The following is a 25110-nucleotide window of genomic DNA, read 5'->3' on the forward strand; positions in this document are numbered from 1 at the left end:
CGCAATCTCCAAGCAGATGTTGGAAGGCGTAATCAGGACGTTTTTCTAGCTCTCCGTTTCTGTTAACAACGGCCATCCAAGGAAGCTAGAAAAACGAACTGATTTTGCCTTATAACATCTGCTTGGAGATTGTGAGAAGCTGTTTTTAAATAACCCGAAACCGCTCTCATTTGAATATTAAAGATGAACGAGCTCAACGCCGATTGGTTGTCTCAGTTCTAGACTTTATTTACATAGAAAATCTCTTTGGAATAACGTCATCTGTTGGTCACGTGTTTACCCAAGTAATAAGAAATAGATTTAATCAACATTTTCATGTAAAAGAGAAACGGAAAATGTAGCAAATCTGAAGCCACGAATTATGACATGATATTCAGTATATATCTATCTGTTTTGCAACATAAACGACATGGTGCAACAAATTAAGTGAGCATGTCAGCATGAAAATCATATTGTGAAATAGTCAACCTGATAACGTTCAAGTACACGTATTTCTATTGTATTTACTTGATACTATGACGCAGCTGAAACAAAATCATACGGTTGCTCCGATGACGATGTTGTGCAAATATAGATATCCGTAGTGTGTGTATACGCCAAACACAAACTAACCACATGATACTGAAAGAAAACAGAGCCTTTACTTAATGGATCTTTGTAGCAGATACTGATGAGAGTAGTGTCACAACAAATAGGCAGTCAGCGGACTTACGGTGATTAAAGAAAACCCAGGCAATATAAGGGCCCGAAAATCGGATTTTGAAAGTTCAATTTATTTAGTCATTTCTATACATGATAAGTTCAAATAACTCTATCACAATGTATAGCGACATCCATCATGCAAAAATATGACGTCGGTGTGATGTAAGAACATAGTCGCGGGGATGTAGGCTCGCGAAACTAAGGGACCATCGTATGGCTAGTTTTTGTGCGGTTTTAAAATGCTCAAAGTGTGAAGTTATAAAGATTTCAGCAGTTTTTCTCATTTTCATTTTTTTTGCCCTAATTTCGCCTAAGCTCTGACAACGTTTAGGTTGGCAAGAGTACACATAATCGTTAAACTTTTCTGCTATTGTGCTATATGGTAAGGTGTCTATGGTGTGTTTGGCTTATTGGGATAATATTGGGATAATGGGTCCCAACATGTATTACCTCTTTTTCAGATGAAATTGAATAAGTAGCATATTTATGATATGTATGTACAACAAAGTATTAGTTCTACACGAGGAAAACAGTCTCAACAGTCTGTTCTACTTCTGAGTGACCGGTAAGTTGATTGGCAAGCTGCTCAGAGCCCGGATGCCCTTGCTGATGTCGCCCCCCTCCCCAACTTTCCAGTGCAGAGGTGTACTGAATTCCGCCGTCCCTACGTAATACTCCGTATCCATGGCAACGGCTACGGGGTAGCCCTCCTCTGTCTCCAGGGGTCGTACGTAGAACTCACGATGGCACTTGTGTCTGGACAGGCGGAAGATTGAGGATTCATTACTACATATCATTTATCAATTATTTGGGGCAACGAACATTCAGTCTACACCTTAATATTAAACTAGCACAAACGTACGCACCCATACCGATACCACAGGGAGGGAGGAGAGAGGGGGGAAAAGAGAGAAGAGAGAGAGAGAGAGAGAGAGAGAGAGAGAGAGAGAGAGAGAGAGAGAGAGAGAGAGAGAGAGAGAGAGAGAGAGAGAGAGAGAGAGAGAGAGAGAGAGAGAGAGAGAGAGAGAGGGGGAGAGAGGGAGAGAGGGAGTGAGAGAGAGAGAGAGAGAGAGAGAGAAAGAGAGAGAGAGAGAGAAAGAGAAAGAGACAGAAAGCACTGGCTCTGAATTTGGATATGGAGAAATAACTGTATCATCTATTGTTAAGACGACATCGCCGCGACTGTAGTTATATATGATAACACAGTGCATACATCGATATCATCGGCCTGCAGTAATATATATGATAACACAGTGCACACATCATCGTTACCTGCAGTTATATCTGATAGTGACCCTGTCCCCTGGCCAGGTACCTCTCGGCCGTACGTTCCCGTCCAGCGTCACCTGTACGGGCTGCCCGTCCTGTAGGAACACGGGCTCCGTCGCCTCCGGACCTGTCCAACCGTTATTGTCCAGAACTCTGAACACGACAGATGAGAAATGGTCCGATGGTTAGCAGTCCATACTTATAGGTAACCCACGCAATATCAGGGCCCGAAAATCGGATTTTGAAAGTCAATTCATTTGGTCATTTCTATATATGATTAGTTCAAACAACACTATCACAATGTATAGCGACGTCCATGATGCAAAATTACGCTGTCGTTGTGATGTGAGAACTCAATGAAAATTATCGCTAGGGTTTCTGTAGGCTCGCGAAACTAAGGGGATCATCGTACGGCACGATTGTGCGCGGTTTTAAAATGCTCAAAGTATGACGTTATTACACAAATGAGCTAAACAGTGTTAGTAAATGTCACTACCATAAAGATTTCAGCATTTTTTAATTTCCATTTTTGGGCCCTTATATTGCTTTGGTTGCCTAAGGTAGTATGGAACGGTGACGGGGACTTTTGGTTGTTTTTATTAAATATGGATCTTGATTTTTTTTTCTTCAGTAGGCGCCGTATTGCAAAATGATTATGTGTACAAATTTGCATTATATCACATCACAACGACATTCGTTACCTATAGGACCACGCCTATTTTCAGAAATAATTGAGCCATTGGCTAGAGCTGGGGTGTTTATCAATGATGGTTAATAGAAATGTATATGATATGATTGTCAAACAAAATATGCAAAGTGTCGTTTTATATTTTTGATGCTTAGTCATAAAGCCTTTGAGTTACAAGCGCGGATATGTACGTGTATTCTGTCCAGAACTCGCGTATGACAACCCTTAAAATACAGGGCAGAATACGTTCATGTCCTTGGTGCTGAATTATCATGAATTGACTTTATTGTCGTCTACAGTAACTAAACACAATCCCTGATGCCCACTCCGTATCTGTACACGTGCGTGAAATAAAATTAAGATACAGAACAGAATACGTTCAAGTCCTTTGAGCTGAACTACCATCAATTAACTTTATTTTCTTCTAAAGTAACTAAACACAAACACGAAACCTGACATCCACGCAGATACGGTCAAGAACTTTGCAACAACATACATTGTAAAAGACATGATTATGACATTGGTGCTTAACTGACATCAATTGACTTGATTACCGTCGACCACGAGTAGAATCAATTTCAATATTGATATAGTATATCAATATTGAAATTGATTCTACTCATTGTAGACGGCAAATACAGTAATAAGACTTGTTAGATTTTGGCCACGTACCTGCTGATTGCACTGGCCATCTCACGTGGCACGCACGTTATCATCACGTGACTGCGGTCCCGCCGGTTCTGCTTGAGGATGAGGCAGGCCAGTGACCCCTCCCATACCGCGTCCGCTAGGTCATACAGGTCATTCAGATCAACGTCGTCTGCTGTCTCCAGGGCCATGTACCTGGGATAACGTGTTGCATGTTTATCATAGACAAAAAAGGATAGGAATAAAGGAATAAAACAAGAGCGCTATTAAGATAACCGATGCAATTTTGCTCTAAATTTTGCATTTCCTAACAAGCTTGTGAGCTGTAACAAATACGCACGCACACACACGCACACACACACGCGCGCGCGCGCACGTACAGAGAGAGAGAGAGAGAAACACATACATACACATATACATACACATACACACAAAGATACACATACAGAAACACAGACACCGAGAGAGAGAGAGAGAGAGAGAGAGAGAGAGAGAGACACTCACACACACACACATACACTGAAACACATGACGTTACACACACACGCACGTACATCCCTCTCCCAGTCACAAAGACAGACAAGCAGACAGAGAGGGAGACAGAGAGAGAGAGAGAGAAAAAGGGAGAGAGAGAGAGAGAGAGACAGACTTAGAGAGAGAGGTACACACACAACGCTACATCAACACTCACCCTCCACAGTACTTTGTGTCTAACAGCAGTTTCCCGTCTTCACTCTTCTTGTGGCTGACCTCTGACGTCACATCCGTCCAATGACCTTCAGCGTGCAGCAGGAGGTGAAGGTCAGCGTCAGACGGGGTGAAGTCACCTGAAGGTCATTCAGGACAGAGGGCGTAAGTCAGTGACAATGGTATTGTCCGTTTATTAATGTTTTTATACAAATTTGCGTCGAATTATTAAGACATTCAACCCCGTCTAGCTGATTTAATTTTGAAAGGGAGAGAAATGTGGAAGGTTTTAGGAGACATATATCTCTATGTTATCTATATGGCAAAAATCCTCAAGACAAAAGTACAGATACCATTATACGTCGATGAAGGTTAGACATCCAGGTAATAAGATACGCCAAATAACAGTTACTCAATTGCAAGCAACTGGATATGATTTTGGAAACGGTCCAACACAACATTTCAAGTAGTATCCACTACTTTTCGTCAGTGCAGTGACTCTGAGCAACATTTGTCGAACAGCAGGCTTTTAACCACGAACGCTGAATTGATATGCAAATAAGGAGAAGACAATTCTAGATATCAGATATGCATATTGATTCATAGTTCGTGGTTAAAAACCTGATGTTCGACTAATATTACCCAAAGTCACTGACAAAAAGTTGTGGATGCTCTTGAAACGTCTAGTCGTTTCCAAAATTATATCGAGTTGCTTGAGTGACTGTTATTTGCCGTAAAAATCCCATTGTACATGAAATCGTTCTAGTTTCTTTACCTCACATGTGAAACGTGAATGTTCATATAATGGCAAATAATGGACAACTTACTGTATGCGGGTGTGTTACGCCTAAAGGTGGTTTACAGGTTATGCAAAGCAAACAAACAAACACACAAACAAACAAGCACCTTTCCGTGTGATGGGTAAGGAGATCGCCACCTTGAGGCGGAAGGTGCGCTTGTCGGCGGCGGGGCGCCACACTTCCACGAACGGCGACGCCCCGTACACGTGCTGAGGGTACTCCCCAAGGACGATGGGCTTTACCTGGAGGGAACAGGTGTTGAATGTATCTCAATGAAAACATTAGATGGTTGGGAGTTGTCCAAGTCCTACTTACCCCAGCTCCGCAAGGAGGTGGGGAGGCCAAAAGATCTTCTCAAGTCTCGACATAGTCTCGTGTTCTCGCGAGACTAGGTCACTCCGTGATCAAGGCGTACAGCGGATCCCCGGACCTCCAAAATTTGGAGGTACGTGTTTTGTTACCGCTCTAAAGTCGTTGATTGAAGAATATTCTAGTAACTAATTAAATGAAAAATATCAAATAAACACATATAAACTTACCTATCAAAAAGCTTGTCGAACTTTTATTCAATCATATTTCAATCTTCCCTTTATAACAAGCATGTCCCTTTGAAACGATACACCAGTTTTAATTTTTGACCAAAATAGATAAAAAGAAAAATACATCACTCTGAGGTTTTACAACCCGCTTTGGCACGAGGCGAACTGCATGTCTCTCTCTGACCTTGGGGTTAACAAAGATTTTGTACACAACCAATGTTTTCACCACCTGCCGACCGTAGGTTCGGTGGAACGTATGTCACCTCCCAATAAGCAATACTGACTGGTTGTACTTCGTACTAGTCCATGGGCCAAGCAGGTTTTTGGTACCAAACAGAGGGACAAAGGGTGGCTTACTTTTTTGAAAAGGTTAATTCCTCTACTTTATAATTATGCATGATAACAATGTCAAATGTCCAGCTTTTTAGGAATTATCACGTGATATGGTGACGTCATTAAAATGGACCTCGATTTTTGGGACTTAATTCAGCCTAGGACTGGGACAAAATATCAAACATCAATAATCTTCGGTGAAAATCGGTTTGCAGGCAAAAGATACCACAGGAATCACGAAATAGTATGTTTTTGGTTGATATCTTAACTCTATAAGAAGCTATGAGTCTTTGAAGTCCATTTTTTGGGGTAATTTTGTGTAAAAAATGTATTGTTTACTTTCCAAAATCACGCATTTATTTGGACCACCTATGGGGTCTTGTGTAATACATTATGTTGATAGGCCATATCATTTTCTGCATTTTGGGCTTTGAACCAACAAAATCCGTCAAAAATATCAGGAGTTATAAGGGTTTTAAGAATTACACCCAACGGCCATGTTATCGAAACGCCACAAATATCGCAATGCATCATGGGTAATTTTAAGAGGGTCTATCTGTAATTATTCCTTGTAGCAAAGGACAAAATGTCGATTTTTTTTAAATTTTGGGTGGTGGTAAGGCCTTGGACCAATTGAAGAAATATGGGCAAGTTTTGGGTTGACTGGTGGTCACGGGTTGCCATCGAAACGGTCATTTTTTTTAAGATGGCGAATTTCTATCCGCAAAGGCTCAATCTCGACAAGAATACACAATCTTTCTCCTACAGAAACGCCACCTAATTAACATATATTCTAAATGCCTGTAACATTTACTTAACATCTTTATCTTGACTTGAACAATAATTAGATAAATTTGCATAATCATATGTTTTGCTTGATTTCTAACATTGACTTTTGACATAAAGCCATTATTCAGGAATTCTAAGCGCTCCAAGAAATGTTCATTTTTCTGCAATTTTCAATTTTCATGAACGTTCATGAACGTTCATGAATTTTCAGGAATAATCATGAACGTTCATGAATATTCATGAATTTTCATGAACGTTCATGAATATTTATGAACATTCATGAACGTTCATGAATTTTCATGAATTTTCATGAATTTTCATGAATTTTCATGAATTTTCATGAATTTTCATGAAATTTTCATGAATTTTCATGAATTTTCATGAATTTTCATGAATGTTCATAAATTTTCATGAATTTTCATGAATTTTCATTAATTTTTATGAACATTCATGAATATTCATGAATTTTCATGAACGTTCATGAAAATATTCATGAATTTTCATGAATTTTTATGAACATTCATGAATATTCATGAATTTTCATGAACGTTCATGAAAATTCATAAACATTCATGAACGTTGATGAATTTTCATGAACATTCATGAACGTTCATGAATTTTCATGAATTTTCATGAATTTTCATGAATTTTCATGAAATTTTCATGAATTTTCATGAATTTTCATGAACGTTCATGAAAATTCATGAAAATTCATGAACGTTCATGAATGTTTATGAAAATTCATGAAAATTTATGAAAATTCATGAACGTTCATGAATTCATGAAAATTCATGAAAATTCATGAAAATTCATGAACATTCATGAAAATTCATGAAAATTCATGAAAATTCATGAAAATTCATGAACGTTCATGAATTCATGAAAATTCATGAAAATTCATGAACATTTCATGAAAATTCATGAACGTTCATGAATGTTCATGAAATGTTCATGAATTTTCATGAATTTTCATGAAAATTCATGACAATTCATGAAAATTCATGACAATTCATGAAAATTCATGACAATTCATGACACTTCATGAAAATTCATGAACATTCATGAAAATTCATGAAAATTCATGAAAATTTATGAAAATTCATGAACGTTCATGAATTCATGAAAATTCATGAAAATTCATGAAAATTCATGAACATTTCATGAAAATTCATGAACGTTCATGAACGTTCATGAAAATTCATGAACGTTCATGAAAATTCATGAAAATTCATGAAAATTCATGAAAATTCATGAAAATTCATGAACGTTCATGAACGTTCATGAATGTTCATGAAAATTCATGAAAATTCATGAACATTCATGAACATTCATGAAAATTCATGAAAATTCATGAAAATTCATGAACATTTCATGAAAATTCATGAACGTTCATGAATGTTCATGAAAATTCATGAACGTTCATGAAAATTCATGAAAATTCATGAAAATTCATGAAAATTCATGACAATTCATGACAATTCATGACAATTCATGAACATTCATGAAAATTCATGAAAATTCATGAAAATTCATGAAAATTTATGAAAATTCATGAACGTTCATGAATTCATGAAAATTCATGAAAATTCATGAAAATTCATGAACATTTCATGAAAATTCATGATCGTTCATGAATGTTCATGAAAATTCATGAACGTTCATGAAAATTCATGAAAATTCATGAAAATTCATGAAAATTCATGAAAATTCATGAACGTTCATGAATGTTCATGAAAATTCATGAAAATTCATGAACATTCATGAATATTCATGAAAATTCATGAAAATTCATGAAAATTCATGAAAATTCATGAAAATTCATGAAAATTCATGAAAATTCATGAAAATTCATGAAAATTTATGAAAATTCATGAACGTTCATGAATTCATGAAAATTCATGAAAATTCATGAACATTTCATGAAAATTCATGAACGTTCATGAATGTTCATGAAAATTCATGAACATTTCATGAAAATTCATGAAAATTCATGAAAATTCATGAAAATTCATGAAAATTCATGAACGTTCATGAATGTTCATGAAAATTCATGAACGTTCATGAACGTTTATGAATTTTCATGAACGTTCATGAAAATTCATGAAATTCATGAACGTTCATAAAAAATCATGAAAATTCATGAAAATTCATGAAAATTCATGAACGTTCATGAAAATTCATGAAAATTCATGAAAATTCATGAAAATTCATGAAAATTCATGAAAATTCATGAACGTTCATGAACGTTCATGAAAATTCATGAACGCTCATGAAAATTCATGAACGTTCATGAAAATTCATGAAAATTCATGAAAATTCATGAAAATTCATGAACGTTCATGAACGTTCATGAACGTTCATGAAAATTCATGAACGTTCATGAATGTTTATGAATTTTCTTGAACGTTCATGTAAATTCATGAATATTCATGAATGTTCATAAAAATTCATGAAAATTCATGAAAATTCATGAAAATTTATGAACATTCATGAAAATTCATGAAAATTCATGAAAATTCATGAACGTTCATGAATGTTCATAAATATTCATGAACGTTCATGAATATTTATGCATTTTCTTGATGTTCATGAAAATTCATGAATATTCATGGACGTTCATGAACATTCCTGAAAATTCTTGAACGTTCATGAACGTTCATGAAAATTGAAAATTTCAGAAAAATGAACATTTCTTGTAGCGCTTAGAATTCCTGAATAATGGCTTTATGTCAAAAGTCAATGTTTGAAATCAAGCAAAACATTTGATTATGCACATTTATCTAATTATTGTTCAAGTCAAGATAAAGATGTACTCTGGACGAGATTGAGCCTTTGCGGATAGAAATTCGCCATCTTAAAAAAAATGACCGTTTCGATGGCAACCGGTGACCACCAGTCCACCCAAAACTTACTCATATTTCTACAATTGGTCCAAGGCCTTACCACCACCCAAAATTTAAAAAACATCGACATTTTGTCCTTTGCTACAAGGTATAATTACAGATAGACCCTCTTAAAATTACCCATGATGCATTGCGATATTTGTGGCGTTTCGATAACATGGCCGTTGGGTGTAATTCTTAAAACCCTTATAACTCCTGATATTTTTGACGGATTTTGTTGGTTCAAAGCCCAAAATGCAGAAAATGATATGGCCTATCAACATAATGTATTACACAAGACCCCATAGGTGGTCCAAATAAATGCGTGATTTTGGAAAGTAAACAATACATTTTTTACACAAAATTACCCCCAAAAATGGACTTCAAAGACTCATAGCTTCTTATAGAGTTAAGATATCAACCATAAAAACATACTATTTCGTGATTCCTGTGGTATCTTTTGCCTATAAACCGATTTTCACCGAAGATTATTGATGTTTGATATTTTGTCCCAGTCATCGGCTGAATTAAGTCCAAAAAATCGAGGTCCATTTTAATGACGTCACCATATCACGTGATAATTCCTAAAAAGCTGGACATTTGACATTGTTATCATGCATAATTATAAAGTAGAGGAATTAACCTTTTCAAAAAAGTAAGTCACCCTTTGGCCCTCTGTTTGGTACCAAATGGCTATTTTGAGGGACCTGGCCCATGGACTATACTGCAGATAGGTGTCGCTGTGCAGTGGGAAGGATGCGGTCCCAAACGTGACAGAGTTTTACTAGCCTGATGAAACTTTCCGGACTCTATCTTCAGATCTCAAGAGAACAACCCGGCCGTCACGTGGCGTAGAGTGTTTGGCCCCCAAAAAATGAGGTCCTGGGTTCGAATCCCCTGACATGCCCCGTTGACACATCAAGCACGTAAAATAACCCAGCACACTTATCGAAGAGATTAGGATTACTCTCCTTGTGAGTGGATCAAATAGATAAGTCTGGATATGCAGCTTGTACTATTCAGTGCCAACCTGGTGTGTTTTGCCACGAGGCGGTCCACCGTGTATGCAAAACAAACAAACAAACGAAACAAACAGACAAAAGTCCTTACCCTGAGATGTACGTCTGCGTCCCCGACCACGCCCCGTTTGGGCACCTTGACGCTGACGTCATGCATGGCGGTGGAGTGGAGGTCGCCCCCCTGGCTGCTGGACACGCGGAACTTGTCGGTCTTCAGCCGCGAGATGACCGCGAACTGGGAGAACTGGCGCACACGGGCCTTCACCAGGCTGCCGGCCACCTGGACAGACACGAGAAGAAAGTTGCTACGTGCTATTTAGTTTTACTTGATTCCTATACTGCTTTATTTGCGACCCGCTCACAGCTAAAAAAAAAGAGCAGCATCGAGGCTGTATGACGAAGCTGCATTATGTATATTCGTAATTGCATAAACACACACACGTTCACACACATGTATATACTAATACAAATCATGACCATGGCATGTACAGAACACGAGATATCATAACCGGCAAATTCCGCTGTAGTACCATAGAAAGTCTCTAGGGGGTCGAAAATCTAATAATTTTGAGGTCTGACACCGAGATCTACACACCTACCAAACTATGAAGACAATCCATCCAGGTCTTCTTGAGTTATCGTGTTCACAGACACACACACACACACACACACACACACACACACACACACACACACGAACGCTGACCAAAACATATTGACCTTCTCGGCAAAGATAACAAACTGCCCCACCTTTGTGGGTACCTCCACCCATGGCGCCCGCACGTTGGCGGCCCGTGACGGGTTGATCTTCACCACTATCTCCCTGCTCCTGTCCGCCGGGTCCGCCCAGTGCGTCATGGCTAGCGTCACGGGCTTGCGCAGTGGGTAATTCCTGGGGCCTAGCTCGACAATATAGCTGACCTACACAATACAAGGTGTTAAGGCCCTATTACGCTTGTGCGTATATCCAAGTGCGTATGACTTGCGCATTAACAAATTTGTTTTTGGTTTAAATAAATTTTGCGGGGTAGAAGTTGTTTTCTACTTTGACCCACCGTTGTGCAGCCCAGTTATCGAACCAAAGAAATTACTTCTTCGGCTGCAAAATTAACCTAAACCATGACATATCAATACGCAACTCATGCGGACTTGTATATACGCACAAGTGGGAAGGGGGCTTTAGGCATGAGTTCGTCGTTCCCGTCAAACTTCTAAACCGGGACCCGGCCGGACAGTTTGAGGGAACGAAAAGTATGCATATATATATATATGATATAAAAGACAACAAAACATGCAAGAGGTAAAAAAAAAACAGTAATGGGAGCACGATTTGTGTACTACTCCTTGACCGTTTTAGTTTTCGTTCCAGCAAACAGCCAGACCGGGCCCCAATTTGGAAATGTAACCATAACATTACATTGACCAAATATGCCGAGATGTCAGCGTATACAAGTCGTTGACTTAGAAAAAATATCATAGAAGGCAGGAACTTTGGACAGAAAGAGTGGACTTGATTTGTGCAAATCGCGAAAAATGATGGTGCTGATATGTCTTTCACATACGCGGTTATTTCCTTTCTTTTGATTACAACTGAAGAAGACTCTAACATCAATCAACATAAGCGAAAATTGTGATTTATGCTAAAACTAATTTATCGGGAGCGAGTAACCAAAGCAAACATTTAACTGAATATATGCAATAATAGAAATTAATCACTTTTCAGGACAAAACTTTAAATCAGTATATCTAAAGGGTAACCATACTAAGAACGCTGACGTCAAAAGTCGAAAGAGATCAGCAATGGAACCAAGAGATGTGCACAAATTGATAATCATTTGATGGCAACGTCAATAAATGAGTACATTTTCTCTGTCTGTCTGTCTGTCTGTCAGTCTGTCTGTCTGTCTGCCTCTCTCTCTGTCTCCCTCTATCTCTCTCTCTCTATCTGTAACGTTATATGATTGTACAGAGAGCAATATTCTCATAACTTACAACAACATACCAGAATCTCTCGACTGCTCTTGCAAAGTGTGAGCGAAGATTTGTCGGGGTTAACCAGTTTGAACGTCAGGGAGGTCTCGATAGGCGTGGCCTTGCTGGGAACCCGGATGCTGCACTTGGCGGGAAAGTTGATGACCTGCTGCAACCATTTCTTCAAACGATATCTGAGAAAAATTTGATTAAATCACGTCGTTTAAAACTCGCTCCATTTATTATAGTCACATTGGTTCAACTGGTAGCGGCTTCACAGTTGAGCCTTCTGGTTCCAATTAGTTCGTTACTGGGAGATCCCCGGATTGAGTCCGGGAAGGGTAACTTTGTAGCCTTATTGGAGCAGCACCGTCTTTCGGAAGGGACATAAAATGGGGGTCCCGCGCGCGTGTTTTAGGAGGCGCTTTGAGCACATTACAACAGCCTCATAACTCGGTTGGTTGTAATAATACAACACGATACAACGCGGTGAATTAACAGTAGGTGGTAAAGCTACCTGCATGAAGCAGGATTGGTAATCACGTATGTTTTTATAAAAAAAAAATGTACAAACCAATTCAACTGATTAGCTAGTCCTGAACAGCTCAGACCCATACCTGAATATGTACTTGTAGTCCATCGTACTGGCGTTACAGGAGCTTATTCTGGCTGTAAAAAGTAGAGAAAAAATGAATTCAACTTTTGTAACTCTAAACCATACTGAAATTGAAATTCACATGTGTTATATAAAAGTTGATATCGATGCGCAAATCTTCTTGGATATTTTATTCAGTCCGTTAGCTAACACGTATCTGTTGGTAGTTCGTCCTCCTGGTCATCAAATAACAATTTACATACAACTTACGCAAAATATTACTACGTAAATCTACTTCTGTCGAAGGAGCATGCCAATTAGATGCAAAATGAGATGAATAGACACGAAGAGCTTCATGGCCAAGAAAAGACACGTCTCTGTGGCGTTGCCAAAAAGAGGCTGTACCTACCAAGCCTTGCTAGTCTGTGCTGGTCCCTGATTTGCCGGAGTCCCGCGCCTTTGTTGCCACACGAGTGGGGGTTCCCGTCCAGTCGCAGTTCCTTCAGGTTCATTTCTAGCAGCTGGTCTAGATTGTCGGGTAGCTTCGATAGTCTATTATGCTGAGGAAAGTGAACAAGACGCGTTAATAGGTATGAAAATGGAGTCCCATAGCCTTTCGGAGGCCGAAGGGTCAGTGGTTGTTATCTACTGTGTCTGTGTCTTGGGCACAGTATTGGAAGGTGGAACCCATCTCTCCCCTTCCGCCACCTTTTACATGCACCTCCCCAACCGAAGTCAGGTACCCATTTTTATACCTTGTTGGAGTAGGGAATACGTGTTAAGTATACAACACCTAGCTAGGAACGCCAGGAATCAAACCCGGGACCTCTCGATCTCGCGTCTGCTTGCCTAGTCACTAGGTCATTCGACGCGTTAATATTGCCGTTTGTTATTCTGTAAGTAGATATTGGGATGGAAAACCCACGCGTATTCTTGCCGTCCTTTTTGCAGTGCACGATGGTTGCCTGTCATGAAAAACGGTGTAGCCAGGAAGCGTTACGATGTTTCATCCTAGCATCTGCCTAGAGACCAGCTGTTGGTCAAGTTTCCTGTCTGTTTTGTTTGTGTGTGTGTGTGTTGTGATGGCTTGAGTAAAAAACTTATTGCTTGATGTATTTTCAACATGTTTTTCATGTTGTTCATCGTCTACGGTACAAAATGTTTTGTTCTCTCTTCTGTTGCTTCGACTGTGAATCTGTTTTCTTTTATTTTGTAGGAAACTAAATACAATATATATATACAATAAAATTAAATGGCTTGAATTAAATTCAAACCTTGTATTCTCTGCAGTCTCTATCTATAGATGATATGATAGAGACTGCAGAGAATGATACGAAATGCTGGAGGACAAACTTTGTAGATATATTATAATATATCTACAAAGTCCTCCAGCATTTCGTATCATACGTTGTGTCAATAATGCCCCTACTCTTTTTCGAAAGCTAAGGTGTGGTGGGTTCTTTAACGTGCGCGGGGTGTGGCTCTCCCCAAACACGGGACCTCCATTTAACGTCCTATCCGAGGGACGTCCTTAACCCTAGATGAGCTAGGTACTCATTCACACCTGAATAAAGTGAGGAAAGTCGTGTTAAGTGCCTTCTACAAGGGCACAACGTCGGGGCGCAAATTCGGACATGTCTCTGGGCACAACCCGGGATTCGATCCTGGGCCCCATTGTTTGACAGCCGCGCGCTCTACCACTAGCGCCACACGACGCCACGACGTCGTTGTGGCGTGAAACCATACTTTGTTTCTTTGTTTGTAAAACATACCCGGAAAACCGCCTCATGGCGTAACACACCAGATGCGTCCTATCCGAGGGACGTCCCTAACCGGAGCTAGCTATATAGATACTCATTTTCACCTAATGAGTAAAGTGGGAAAAGTCGAATGAGTATCTATATAAATAGCTTTCCCAAGGGCACAACGTCAACGAGAGAAATCAGGTGACCCCGGATTTGAGCCCAAGCCAGTCTCTGGGTTCCGGGCCAAAGACTCTGCCACTGCGCCACTGCGACGCCAATTTGTAGCCATCATTGTGATGAACATCTTAAGACCATGCCGGCAGTTCCTTACCTGTAGCAGCAGCACCTTGAGGTTCTTCAGCGTACATAAGGAGTCCGGCAGCTGCTCCAGACGGTTGGAGAAACATGACAGGACCTGCAGTTCCTTCATCTCCCGGATAGTCTCAGGTAGGGTGGAGACGGTGTTGTTCTCCAGGTACAGCTCCTGCAAGATTTTAAGGAAAAATAGAATAGAATATGGAAAGAAGAGCCACACCAACGTGCTGACAATGTAGTCTCTCAGGCCTCTCTACTGGGGTAAGAATTCGGCCAAAAGGGGCAATAATTGGTCAGTAGAGTCAGTCCACGTTAAGGTATATATTTGCCCCCGCTTGCAAATGAAACCCTCTGGTGGCAAAACTTCCCTGGCAAATTATTTCTCTGTAGCTTGAGTAGGTAGTCTGGTAGACACTAATGACAATGGGCGGGGAATAACTGAGACAAAAATTTGTAGGGTAGAGCTTGTCGTAGTGGTAGAGTAATATTTCAGGCTAGAAAGCCCTTTTGGAATCAGTGTTTGTACATCTTAAAAAGGCAATCGGAGATGGCAGACTTTACCCACTTACGTAGGTCAGCAACACACACAAACACACATGGACAAGTCTGTAAACTATTATGAATTTATCGTACATTTTTGCCCCACTGGGCTAAGCACAGGTCACATGTTAATAAACATATACATATCCATGTGTATATATAAGCTTAAGCATCAAGTATACTCTAGTACTTTCGACCTCCTCTCGCTTCTTGGTAATTGTATAAATGTAGGAGGCTGTGTGATTAGTTAGAGTTGGTTTATCGAAGGCTGTAAGGAATATAAATTTCTCTTTACTTTTCAAGTATCTAACTTTACTTACACATCACCGAAAAGAATTAATTTATCGCTAGCATGCAAAGGGCAGTCTACAGAAAAATATAACTACTTGAGTAAGACCCACCTTCATGTTCTTCAGCCTCCCTATGCTGTCCTGGATGAAACAAATTTTCGACTCGCCCACCTGACTGGAGATACTCAGCGTCTCTAGTGACGTCACTGCACACACCTTATTAGGAATTGTCAGAGAGAAGCGTTATTCCAGCATACACAAAACCAGAGCATGCAATTTTCATACCTTAACAAGGTTAAACTTTAATAATTTTGTTATGATTCATAACACCATAGTCCCTACGTACATGTTTATGTTGAGCCTAACTACATACAACCTCAAATAAGTACCATTTCTAATATAAGGGAGTCTTAGAATATGTTCGTCGTTGCGTATTGTATAGGGGTTGTCACATCTTCAGGTTCTTTGTCTGAGTTATTTCTCATTGATCATTATTAGTCCTCTTTTTCTGCTGCTGCAGTGGTCTGGATACTCTGTAGCTGCAATCAATCTTTTATGAAATTCATTCAAGAAATAAAAATAAAAATTACCTCATCCGGAAAGTGGTCAAAGTGGTTTCCGGTCAGAATCAACACTTTTAGTTTCCTAAGCTGTGAGATTGAGCTCGGAATCGTCGTCAGTTTGTTGTGCGCTACAGACAAGACTTCCAACTTCGGCAACCACCCTATATCCTCAATCAGATACGCAAGGTCAAGTTTGTTCAGGTGCAGTTCTCTCAACTCTCGCAAGTTGCTCACCGCTGCCGAGAGTTGCGTCAAGCTATTGTCACTCAAATCTAAACATCTTAGATTCTCCAGAAGGAAAACCTCGTCGATAATGTCGTTAAGACCGTTGTTGTTTAAGGTTAGACGTTCGAGGCAGACTAAGGTGTTGATCTCACGGGGTAGTTCCGTGATGTTGTTGTCATGGAGACGGAGTCGTTTGACCTAGACAAAAGAAAAATGTCCAGACTATCCGTGAATAGTTTCAGTAGGTTGGCAAGTCACTGGAAAAAAGACTCTTTTTACACAACCAAGCGATTTATTCAACCGAGGTTTCGATGACCGTCTGTCACCTTATTCAAGGCAATTCTGACTGGTTCACATTGCACTGCAGCACAGGTGTCGCTGCTCATAGATGCGTTCCCAAACGCGAAGTATTTACATATATACACTGTTATAGGGACCAGCATCCACAATGTGGTCCCAAACGCACAGTCGGATGAATAAATCACTTGGTTGTGTAAAAAGAGTATTTTTATTCAGGTCCAGACTATGCATGATGTACAAAATGACTAATAAACTGGTGGACGTACCGCCTATTAAGTATCTGATACCAGCTCAGATAAGAAAAAGAATAGTCATGCCTTCAAGGATCAAAGTTATGAACCTAGTATTGATGAGTTATGTGTTAAAAAAGGATGATGTTCAAAATTACTAACAAACTGGTAGGCGTACCGACTACTTAAGTATCTAATACCAGCTCAGAAAATAACAAGAAATTGGTGTGCCTGCGAAGCTTGTGTGTTACGCCGAATGGTGGTTATACCGGCTATACAGATACAGATACAGAAGCTGGTGTGTTACGCCAAAGGGCGGTTATATATCGGCTATACAGATATACAGATACAGAAGAATATTAAGCTGGTGTGTTACGCCGAAGGTCGGTTATAGACTGGCTATACAGAAACAGATACAGACCTCGGTGTTGCGAAAGATGTGCCTCGGGAGCTCAGACAGACCCTTCCCGCTGTAGTCGATGCTGTCGGCCCGGCGTCTGGGGCCGCGCGGTGGTCGGAGGGCCAGCGTCATCGGTCCCATCCACGAGGAAAGATCCCAGTATAAAAGTCGGTCTTGGCTTTCGACGTGTGAACTTGACGATCGTCTCAACTCAAAGATCACTCTGTAATAGATAATTGATTTTATTTTTTTTTGCAATTCACGGCACATATTTGCTGTTTTACAGGTGCTGTGTGAAATTTACAGTATTGTCGTTAAGTTTTTTTGGGGGGAAACGGACGAAAATTTCGCGCGTGGATGTCATCCATATAATCAAATCAACATCGCCTAATTCGTAGTGAGGTTGTCGAATTTCGCCTAAATGTCTTATAGTGTAATACGTAGGCGATCCCCTGAGTTTCGCACCTTTATCATTGTTTAAGTGATAATATCTAGCAAAAATGCCTAAAACTGATCATATAAAATCTTAGTGAGCCAATCACGAACGCCCGTGCCTAATCACGCCTTATATTCAAATTTCCCGCCGCCATGACGTCATGTTGACAGGTGGTGCATTCTTGCTGTGGCGTGGTCTGCGTGTGGCCTCGTGAACGACGTGTCCAAAAGTTTATATACTTCTCGTGCTCAAAAATTTCAGTTTTGTAACCTTTTTGTGGGCAGTTTTCTGGAGGAATTGTGGAGAACGACTTGTGGAATAACATGGGCGAGAATGTCCGGGCAGAGTTTTGTTTGCAGCTTGGCAAGACCGTCGGATGACTTCGGATTCAAAAATGTGACGCAGCACCAGGCAGGTAACGTTCAAACTTCTGATCTGGAAATTTCGTCTAATCAGTTTTATTTCTGACGAAAAACAAAGCGTTGAGTTTAACCTTGCAATACGTTGTGGTCGGTAAAACTGTGTTTTCAACCGTGTACATTTCTTGTCCTGTATGTTTTCCCCTATTGTTGAAAATGGAAATAACGAGGGCGCGAGGAGGCTGATGAAAATAACATACGGCATTCTGCCAAGGGGATATTGGTGAAGAAAATTAGGGCTGAGAAAAACTGTACTGGAATTTTCACCACAGATATATCATGCTGAGGCATCAAGACTAGATTTTGCTGTGTTGTCTTTTTCACAAACATGCAAATCAATCTGCTGAAGAGTTCAATCGTAAGGTGAAAGAAAATAGAAAATATCAGGCACGTAACTAGTACAGGCGGTATAGTCTACCGGGGTACAACACCGGGACGGACCCGAACTGTCAACCTTGCTTCGACAACTGAAAGGTAAATCATAGGCGGGAGATTGTATAGTGCTAAAAGATACATTTGTGGAGGGGAGTTCTGGAGTGTCAAATCCAAATGGCATGCCGTACTTGTGTCTGCTCAACATGCCAGAGGTCAAGATCATAGATAGAGTGAGTGTTCATAACTATTACTGTACATCAACACCAACGCCGGGGTTGTTTCCTTGCTTTTAGGTGCATGTGTGTGACAATGACCCTCCCCACAGCGTGTGATCCATACATACTTATAACACAGGGTCTGTGCAAACGTTGGCAATATTGAACACCACTGGGTCCTTCATGGACGAAGTCTGGACTGTGCGGACACCTAAATTATATGCCTTGCCAATAGGACTATGATGGCTGGTGTGGGCTTGCTGCCCGGAAAATTGTGACCAAAATGGTCTGAAACAGGCTTGATCGCCTGAGTCTTGACTCTGTTTGGCTTGTAACAACACCAGGGCCCCTCATCCCCATAGGGGGGCTTAAATACATAGTGCCGGCGAGGGGAACGCCAGAGCAGTGCTCTCGAGGCAATTGGTGGTGAGTTTGCACATGATACGGAAAGAAATCACACACCCAAAAGAACCCAACTTTGAAGGGTTCCAATGTTGATGTAGAGTAATGGATATGATCACTCCCTCTCTCCATGTTTTGATCTCTAGCACGTTGTACGGACATGAATGCGACATACGGTTTGGATTTGACTCTTTAGAGCCCCCTCTACGGGTGTTTTTCTCTTGGGACTGTACCATCTTTTGCTGATGATTCACCTTTCATCTATCGAGACAAGCTTCACAGTCTGGTTCGATCCCGTGCTAACCAAGAAGGCTGGAGCCCCTGTACTGGTTATGTGCCTGACCTTTTCTCTCTTCTTCCCCTCACGATTCAACTCCTTAGTAAGTTGATTGGCATGTTCGTGACAAGGACTGTGAATTGTAATAGAGTCATTTTGTATCATATACTATTTAGCTACTCGTATTTTAATTTGTATCCACATTTAGAACAAGTAACAAAGGTTTTCCGCCTAGAGGACGAAAGATCCGTACGTGATAAATCGAAGAGAAACCATGGTGACTTAAGAGTTGTTTTAGTTTCGCTTTCTTTACCCTATTTGTACCTCACACTTTTTGTGTGGAAGAATTACTACAATGGGAACAACCATTGATTCCTTAACAGTTTTTCGAAGTTCTTACGTTTTGGCCCCGTTACTTTCCCGATTGTGTAGTCGTCCACGTTTCCCTGATGTCCGGTAGTCACAATAACATGATATATTATGAGACACTATTAGATTAACTGCTATACGATACTATAATATTAATGGTTATGCGATACTATTAGATTGATGGTTATGCGATACTGTTGGATTAATGACTGTTCGTTTTTGTACCATTTTCTGTCAGATTTCTAGCTCCCATACAATTCTATCTTAGCCACAAAGTGTTCTAAGCTGTTGTTTTCTAGACATCCAATGATCTTGTTTTATTTTTCTTCCCTGTAGTCCAGTGACTTTGTAGCCCGCCCTTTGGAGAGAAGACAGACTGGACATGTGGCAACCCAAGCTGAAGATGTTTCTTCGCAACTTTAGTTTCGAGTACATTCAAATTTATATCAACTCAGCTGCTTGGCCAGAATTTGAACCAATATTTAACACTGATTTCATAGCAGAGCTGGAGCCCCATCTTTAATTTTCAAAGGGAAATATTGGTTTGATCTAAGCAGTCACCGTGTGTATTTGAACCAACAACGTTTAAGCACAATAATGATAACACTCAAACTTCCCCTCCTGTCTCTTTACCGTGACTCCTGCAGGTTTGAACAACATGTCCTCACTAATAGCATTTTACTTTTAAGTACATTTCACTTCACACACTGCGCAGCTTCTTGGGATTCAAGCAATCTGCAACCGCAACGATCATAACCCAGATTGCCTTAAGTACGTTGCTCAGCAAGCACACCATATGCAGAAGTTTGGGATTCAAACCAAGAACCTAAAGGTCATGATATCAGACGCAAAGTTTATTTTTGTTTTTTGTTTGTTTTGAAACAATATAAAGGATAAAGATGTTATCATCAATGTTAAACGTTATTCAAATAGATTAGTCTGGTAAGTTATCTAGTCTCTGGATCCATCTTTGCCATGTTCTACCAGATTTGTTTGCTTTTCCATTTCTCCCTCTATGATAACTGTAGGTGATGTGCCATGTCCAACTACCCTGTGCAACATGGCACGGAGAACCTAAGACTGCGGCGACGGGACAGGTGTGACAGGTGGTCCCAGAACAGGTGTATCCTGCAAGATAGCTGCGGGGTGGAGGTCATCAACAAGAAGTCAGGGGTCAGACCTGAAACCCCTGACCTAAGCGAGTCTCTGTGTCATTCTTGAGTAGGTCATTTGTTAGCCATAGGTCATAGGTCAATCCAAATAAAGGACTGCTCCATTAGGATAGGAAGGAAGGTTTAAGAATTATTAGATTGAAAAGTCAAAAGACCACCACCACCATCAAAAAGCGCACGCAGTTTGGTTTGCACTAATTCATCACGCAAAATAAAGCAAATTCTGACTGCTTTCTATGTTTCGGCAGGTTGAAAGCACTACATGTATAATCACTTTTTCAATTTGGCTATAGAAAAGTTTCCTTCCATATTGTTAGAATGACTATCAAATTTTCTCCAAGAAGTGCATATTCATGCTTGGCCATTTAAAAGCAACTCTTGTAGCAAGGTTTCCATGGTTCAAATCCACCAACCGCGTCCACTGCTCTTAGTACTGAAATCGCGTCTCCCCTGCCCTTGGTACTGAGGGTCTCTCCCCTGCCCTTAGTACTGAGGTTCTCTCCCCTGCCCTTAGTACTGAAATCCCACCCCTGCCCTTTGTACTGAAGTTCTCTCCCCTGCCCTTAGAACTGAGGTTCTCTCCCCTGCCCTTAGAACTGAGGTTCTCTCCCCTGCCCTTAGAACTGAGGTTCTCTCCCCTGCCCATAGAAGTTAGGTTCTCTCCTCTGCCCTTAGTACTGAAATCCCATCCCCTGCCGTTAGTACTAAAGTTCTCTCCCCTACCCTTGCGTGACGTTGTCCTTGCACCCAATCCCTTGTTATAAATTAGCTATAAAAGTATACTTGTATACGAAAAAGTCATTGTATCGCGATGCACGTCAGATTAACAGTACTGTAGCAGCAATGTGGCGTCCACGCACTGTCACTCTTACTTCAACAGATAGGGGTCCCCAAAGCCACTAAGATCGATAGAATATATTTAATCAACCTAAAGTTCAGTGACCCCCATATGAGGAAAATAGCCGATCTTCTCCCCAAAATACCCGCTAAAATCGTATTACGAAGTGTTGTATGCCAAAAGTGCGAATGGGATTCTTTGAATATTTGTTCAATGTACCCCCATAGCAAATGTCAGGTCATTTGGATGTATTTCCAGAGCACAGGAGGCCAAAATGTACGTTTTTGGTAAGAAAACCCTCAATAAAATCACTTTCAAGGTCAATATTGAAAAAATGAAGAAAAAAAAGCTCAACATAATTAAAAATAAACGTTCTATTATTTGAAAACCTAGTCTTTGAGGCCTCTAAAGTTTTCAACACGCCTGTCTTATCCGACACTACGTACAAGTGGCTCTCCTTTCAAAACAACTCCTAAGGTCAGAACTCAGAAGTGTGTACACATGGCTCAAGCCCCGTGAAAACAAACACAACATGGACATGATTAACGTGGGTAACCCATTCACAAACTCTCTCGCTCTAAAGCTCCCATGTTTTCTGTCAGATTGTTTTCTTAACCGAAATCGACCTGGATCAGGTGAAGAAGAAACGAAATAATCCTGAACATATTAAGAACGAAGAAAGTCTTTTTAAAGAGGACAATCGTGATAGTAACTCATGTCGACGTTGTAACGCGAGAAAGTTGTTTGATAAAGTGATTTTTGATGAGGGCGGGACACTTGCACCTTGGCAACGCCAGCGTCCGTTGCTATGCAACGGTCGCCATGTTTAAACACGTTGATACATTCGTCAATTCAATCCTCTCACGTAATGTAGAATTAAGGTAATGAAAGAACTTTTACAGATTAGACAAAACATAAAACTTGGCAACGTGCTATCGACGGAGTATATCATATGTCACGTTATTGTTTTCTCGTGTATATCGCAACATGTTCTTGATATCTACCTTACAAATCTTAAGAACAAATATGCAATAAATGAGTGTCAAAAATGAGTAAACACTACATTACCCATTGCAAATGTCTGACAGTTTTGAGTTCAGATAAATGTGACTAAATTTCAACGGAGTATTGCATACACATTCATCTTAAACATGAAACACGTTATCTTATTGCTTAGAACGGCTAACAGTTTTGAAGAACGGTTTCTTTAAGAAACATTTTCTGACAGACAGAATCCTAAACAACCCACACGTTATTTTGTAATTGTACAAAAAAGCGCACCACAAAAACAGCTTGTATGTTTTTCTTTGTCCAAGTACTGAAAGGGTGCCCAAACATCTTTTGAAGCTAACCATGTTGTTGTACTAACAACTCGTGTTTGATTGTAAATTCTCTGATTCTACAGCTACTATAGCATAACGTGCTTCACGTTGGAGACATAATAAAACAGCTACTGTGCACTTACCGTGGCTCGCAGACAACACAACCCGTACAAGCACCCCTATCGCCCCATCTCCGCACGACTATTGCTGTATTAGCAACAATCTGTGTATTTATCCCCGCACTGCCTTGGCAACCGCGCGTTGATATGGCAACGGGAGCACTTGTTCGCGCAGTGGAAAGTATCGACCGACAGCTGGGTCAATCTTGTCAAGTTGCTTGAGTCTTAGCTTGTTTGCATCGGTGTTATACGAGCGTCGCTCCACGCAGAACTTAACGTGCAGTGACCTCGGTCTTCTACTCCTGACGACATCCACTTACCTTGTTTTCTTTCTCCTTGACTTCTTCTGACATCACGTTTCTGTACCCCCAAAACACTTAAGGTGTATCTTATGAAGGAATTCCTGACTTTCTTCTTATCCTTCTCTCCCAAGGAACGTATATACGCGTCTTTGAATCCAAGTACGAAAACCAAGAATTCACCCTCGCGCCATTCGCTATGACAATTCGTATAGATACAGCTGTCAAATTCCTCGAACGTTCTTGGAAAGGCGTCTGAAGACGGAAACGATTATGTCTTGCGTTTCTAGAGGCGCGTGAAAGGATAGGAAGTACGTAAGAACGAGGCGACACCGTGCGCAAGTGGCCTTAGTTCCCGGTCAGGAGTCAACAGGTGACCCGACCACGCTGTGCAAACTGTTCACATGGTAGCCATTGTTCCACTGGTATTTGTTCCCTGCACGGCTGGCGATGGAAGAAACATGTTTGCCACATTAAAGGGTTTTAAGGTAGACAGAGGAGAAGGGAAACGAGCTTAAAATGATGATATTGTTGTCCGTTCTCTATCAAGTTACGGCCCTGTCACACGAGTGCGTATATTATTAAGTGCGCATGAGTTCAGCATTTACATTATTTTTTGGTTTAAGTAAATTTCACGTGGAGGAAGTTGTTTTCTACTTGGACTCACCGTTGAGCAGTCTAGTTATCAAACCAAAGAAATTACTTCTTCGGCTGCAAACTTAACCTAAACCCAAATCATGTACTCTCCAAGCAGAGGTTGAATGGGCAGATCGTCACCGTTTTATCATATGCCGTCATTTTTTGTCGCTAGCCCATTCTAACTAGAATGGGCTAGCGACAAAAAATGACGGCATATGATAAAACGGTGACGATCTGCCCATTCAACCTCTGCTTGGAGAGTACAAATCATGTTCATACGCAACTCATCAAAACAATTTGAAAGATTTGTTGTTTTCAGATTGAAATTATATACACGTACAAGGGAACTTAACATTTGCCGGCTAAGATATCATCATTTCCTTAATATACTTATCAAAGTCGCTGGTCTTAACCAAGAAACAATCAAGAGGCACATTCACACCACTTATATACCTTTATTCAAATGCACGTCACAATCTTGTATTCTTGCACAGGTTTTGGTCTTTTGGTTGTAGCACTGAAAATACTGACATTACAGTCAACTATCAAGAATGTGCATCTTTCCACATTATGCAATTTAAACATTTGTTAGACACACTAAAATATTTCATACAAAAGAATATTAATGAAACAAAAAAGAGAAGTAATAAAGTAAAAAAGTTTTTCAAGTCTTATGTCAACACACATCTTTCAAACTG

The 25110-nt window shown here is 40.3% G+C and overlaps 1 protein-coding gene and 1 long non-coding RNA gene across 3 annotated transcripts; one reads left to right on the forward strand and one right to left on the reverse strand.

The window, feature by feature from the left end:
- Window positions 1-752: 752 nt before the first annotated feature.
- On the reverse strand, window positions 753-24158 carry LOC136439898 (uncharacterized). 2 transcript variants are annotated; one of them, XM_066435557.1, is made up of 15 exons: window positions 23795-24158; window positions 17552-17753; window positions 16403-16798; window positions 15924-16028; window positions 14999-15151; window positions 13332-13482; window positions 12945-12996; window positions 12359-12521; window positions 11107-11277; window positions 10448-10636; window positions 4901-5036; window positions 3999-4134; window positions 3332-3502; window positions 1975-2124; window positions 753-1458 (listed from the first exon to the last, which is right to left on the reverse strand). In XM_066435557.1, the coding sequence occupies exons 2-15, from the start codon at window positions 17669-17671 to the stop codon at window positions 1251-1253; spliced, it is 2301 nt and encodes a 766-aa protein (XP_066291654.1). In that variant the 5' UTR covers window positions 17672-17753; window positions 23795-24158; the 3' UTR covers window positions 753-1250. The 2 variants fall into 2 exon arrangements, with proteins under 2 accessions (XP_066291654.1, XP_066291655.1); XM_066435558.1 differs by lacking the exon at window positions 23795-24158 and adding an exon at window positions 23499-23691.
- Window positions 17980-20639, forward strand: LOC136439899 (uncharacterized). The gene is made up of 2 exons (XR_010756596.1): window positions 17980-18381; window positions 20360-20639. It is a non-coding gene; the product is annotated as an uncharacterized lncRNA (long non-coding RNA).
- Window positions 24159-25110: the final 952 nt, after the last annotated feature.

This window comes from Branchiostoma lanceolatum, chromosome 8 (genome assembly GCF_035083965.1).
Source record: "Branchiostoma lanceolatum isolate klBraLanc5 chromosome 8, klBraLanc5.hap2, whole genome shotgun sequence".
In the NCBI taxonomy this organism is placed as follows: domain Eukaryota; kingdom Metazoa; phylum Chordata; class Leptocardii; order Amphioxiformes; family Branchiostomatidae; genus Branchiostoma; species Branchiostoma lanceolatum.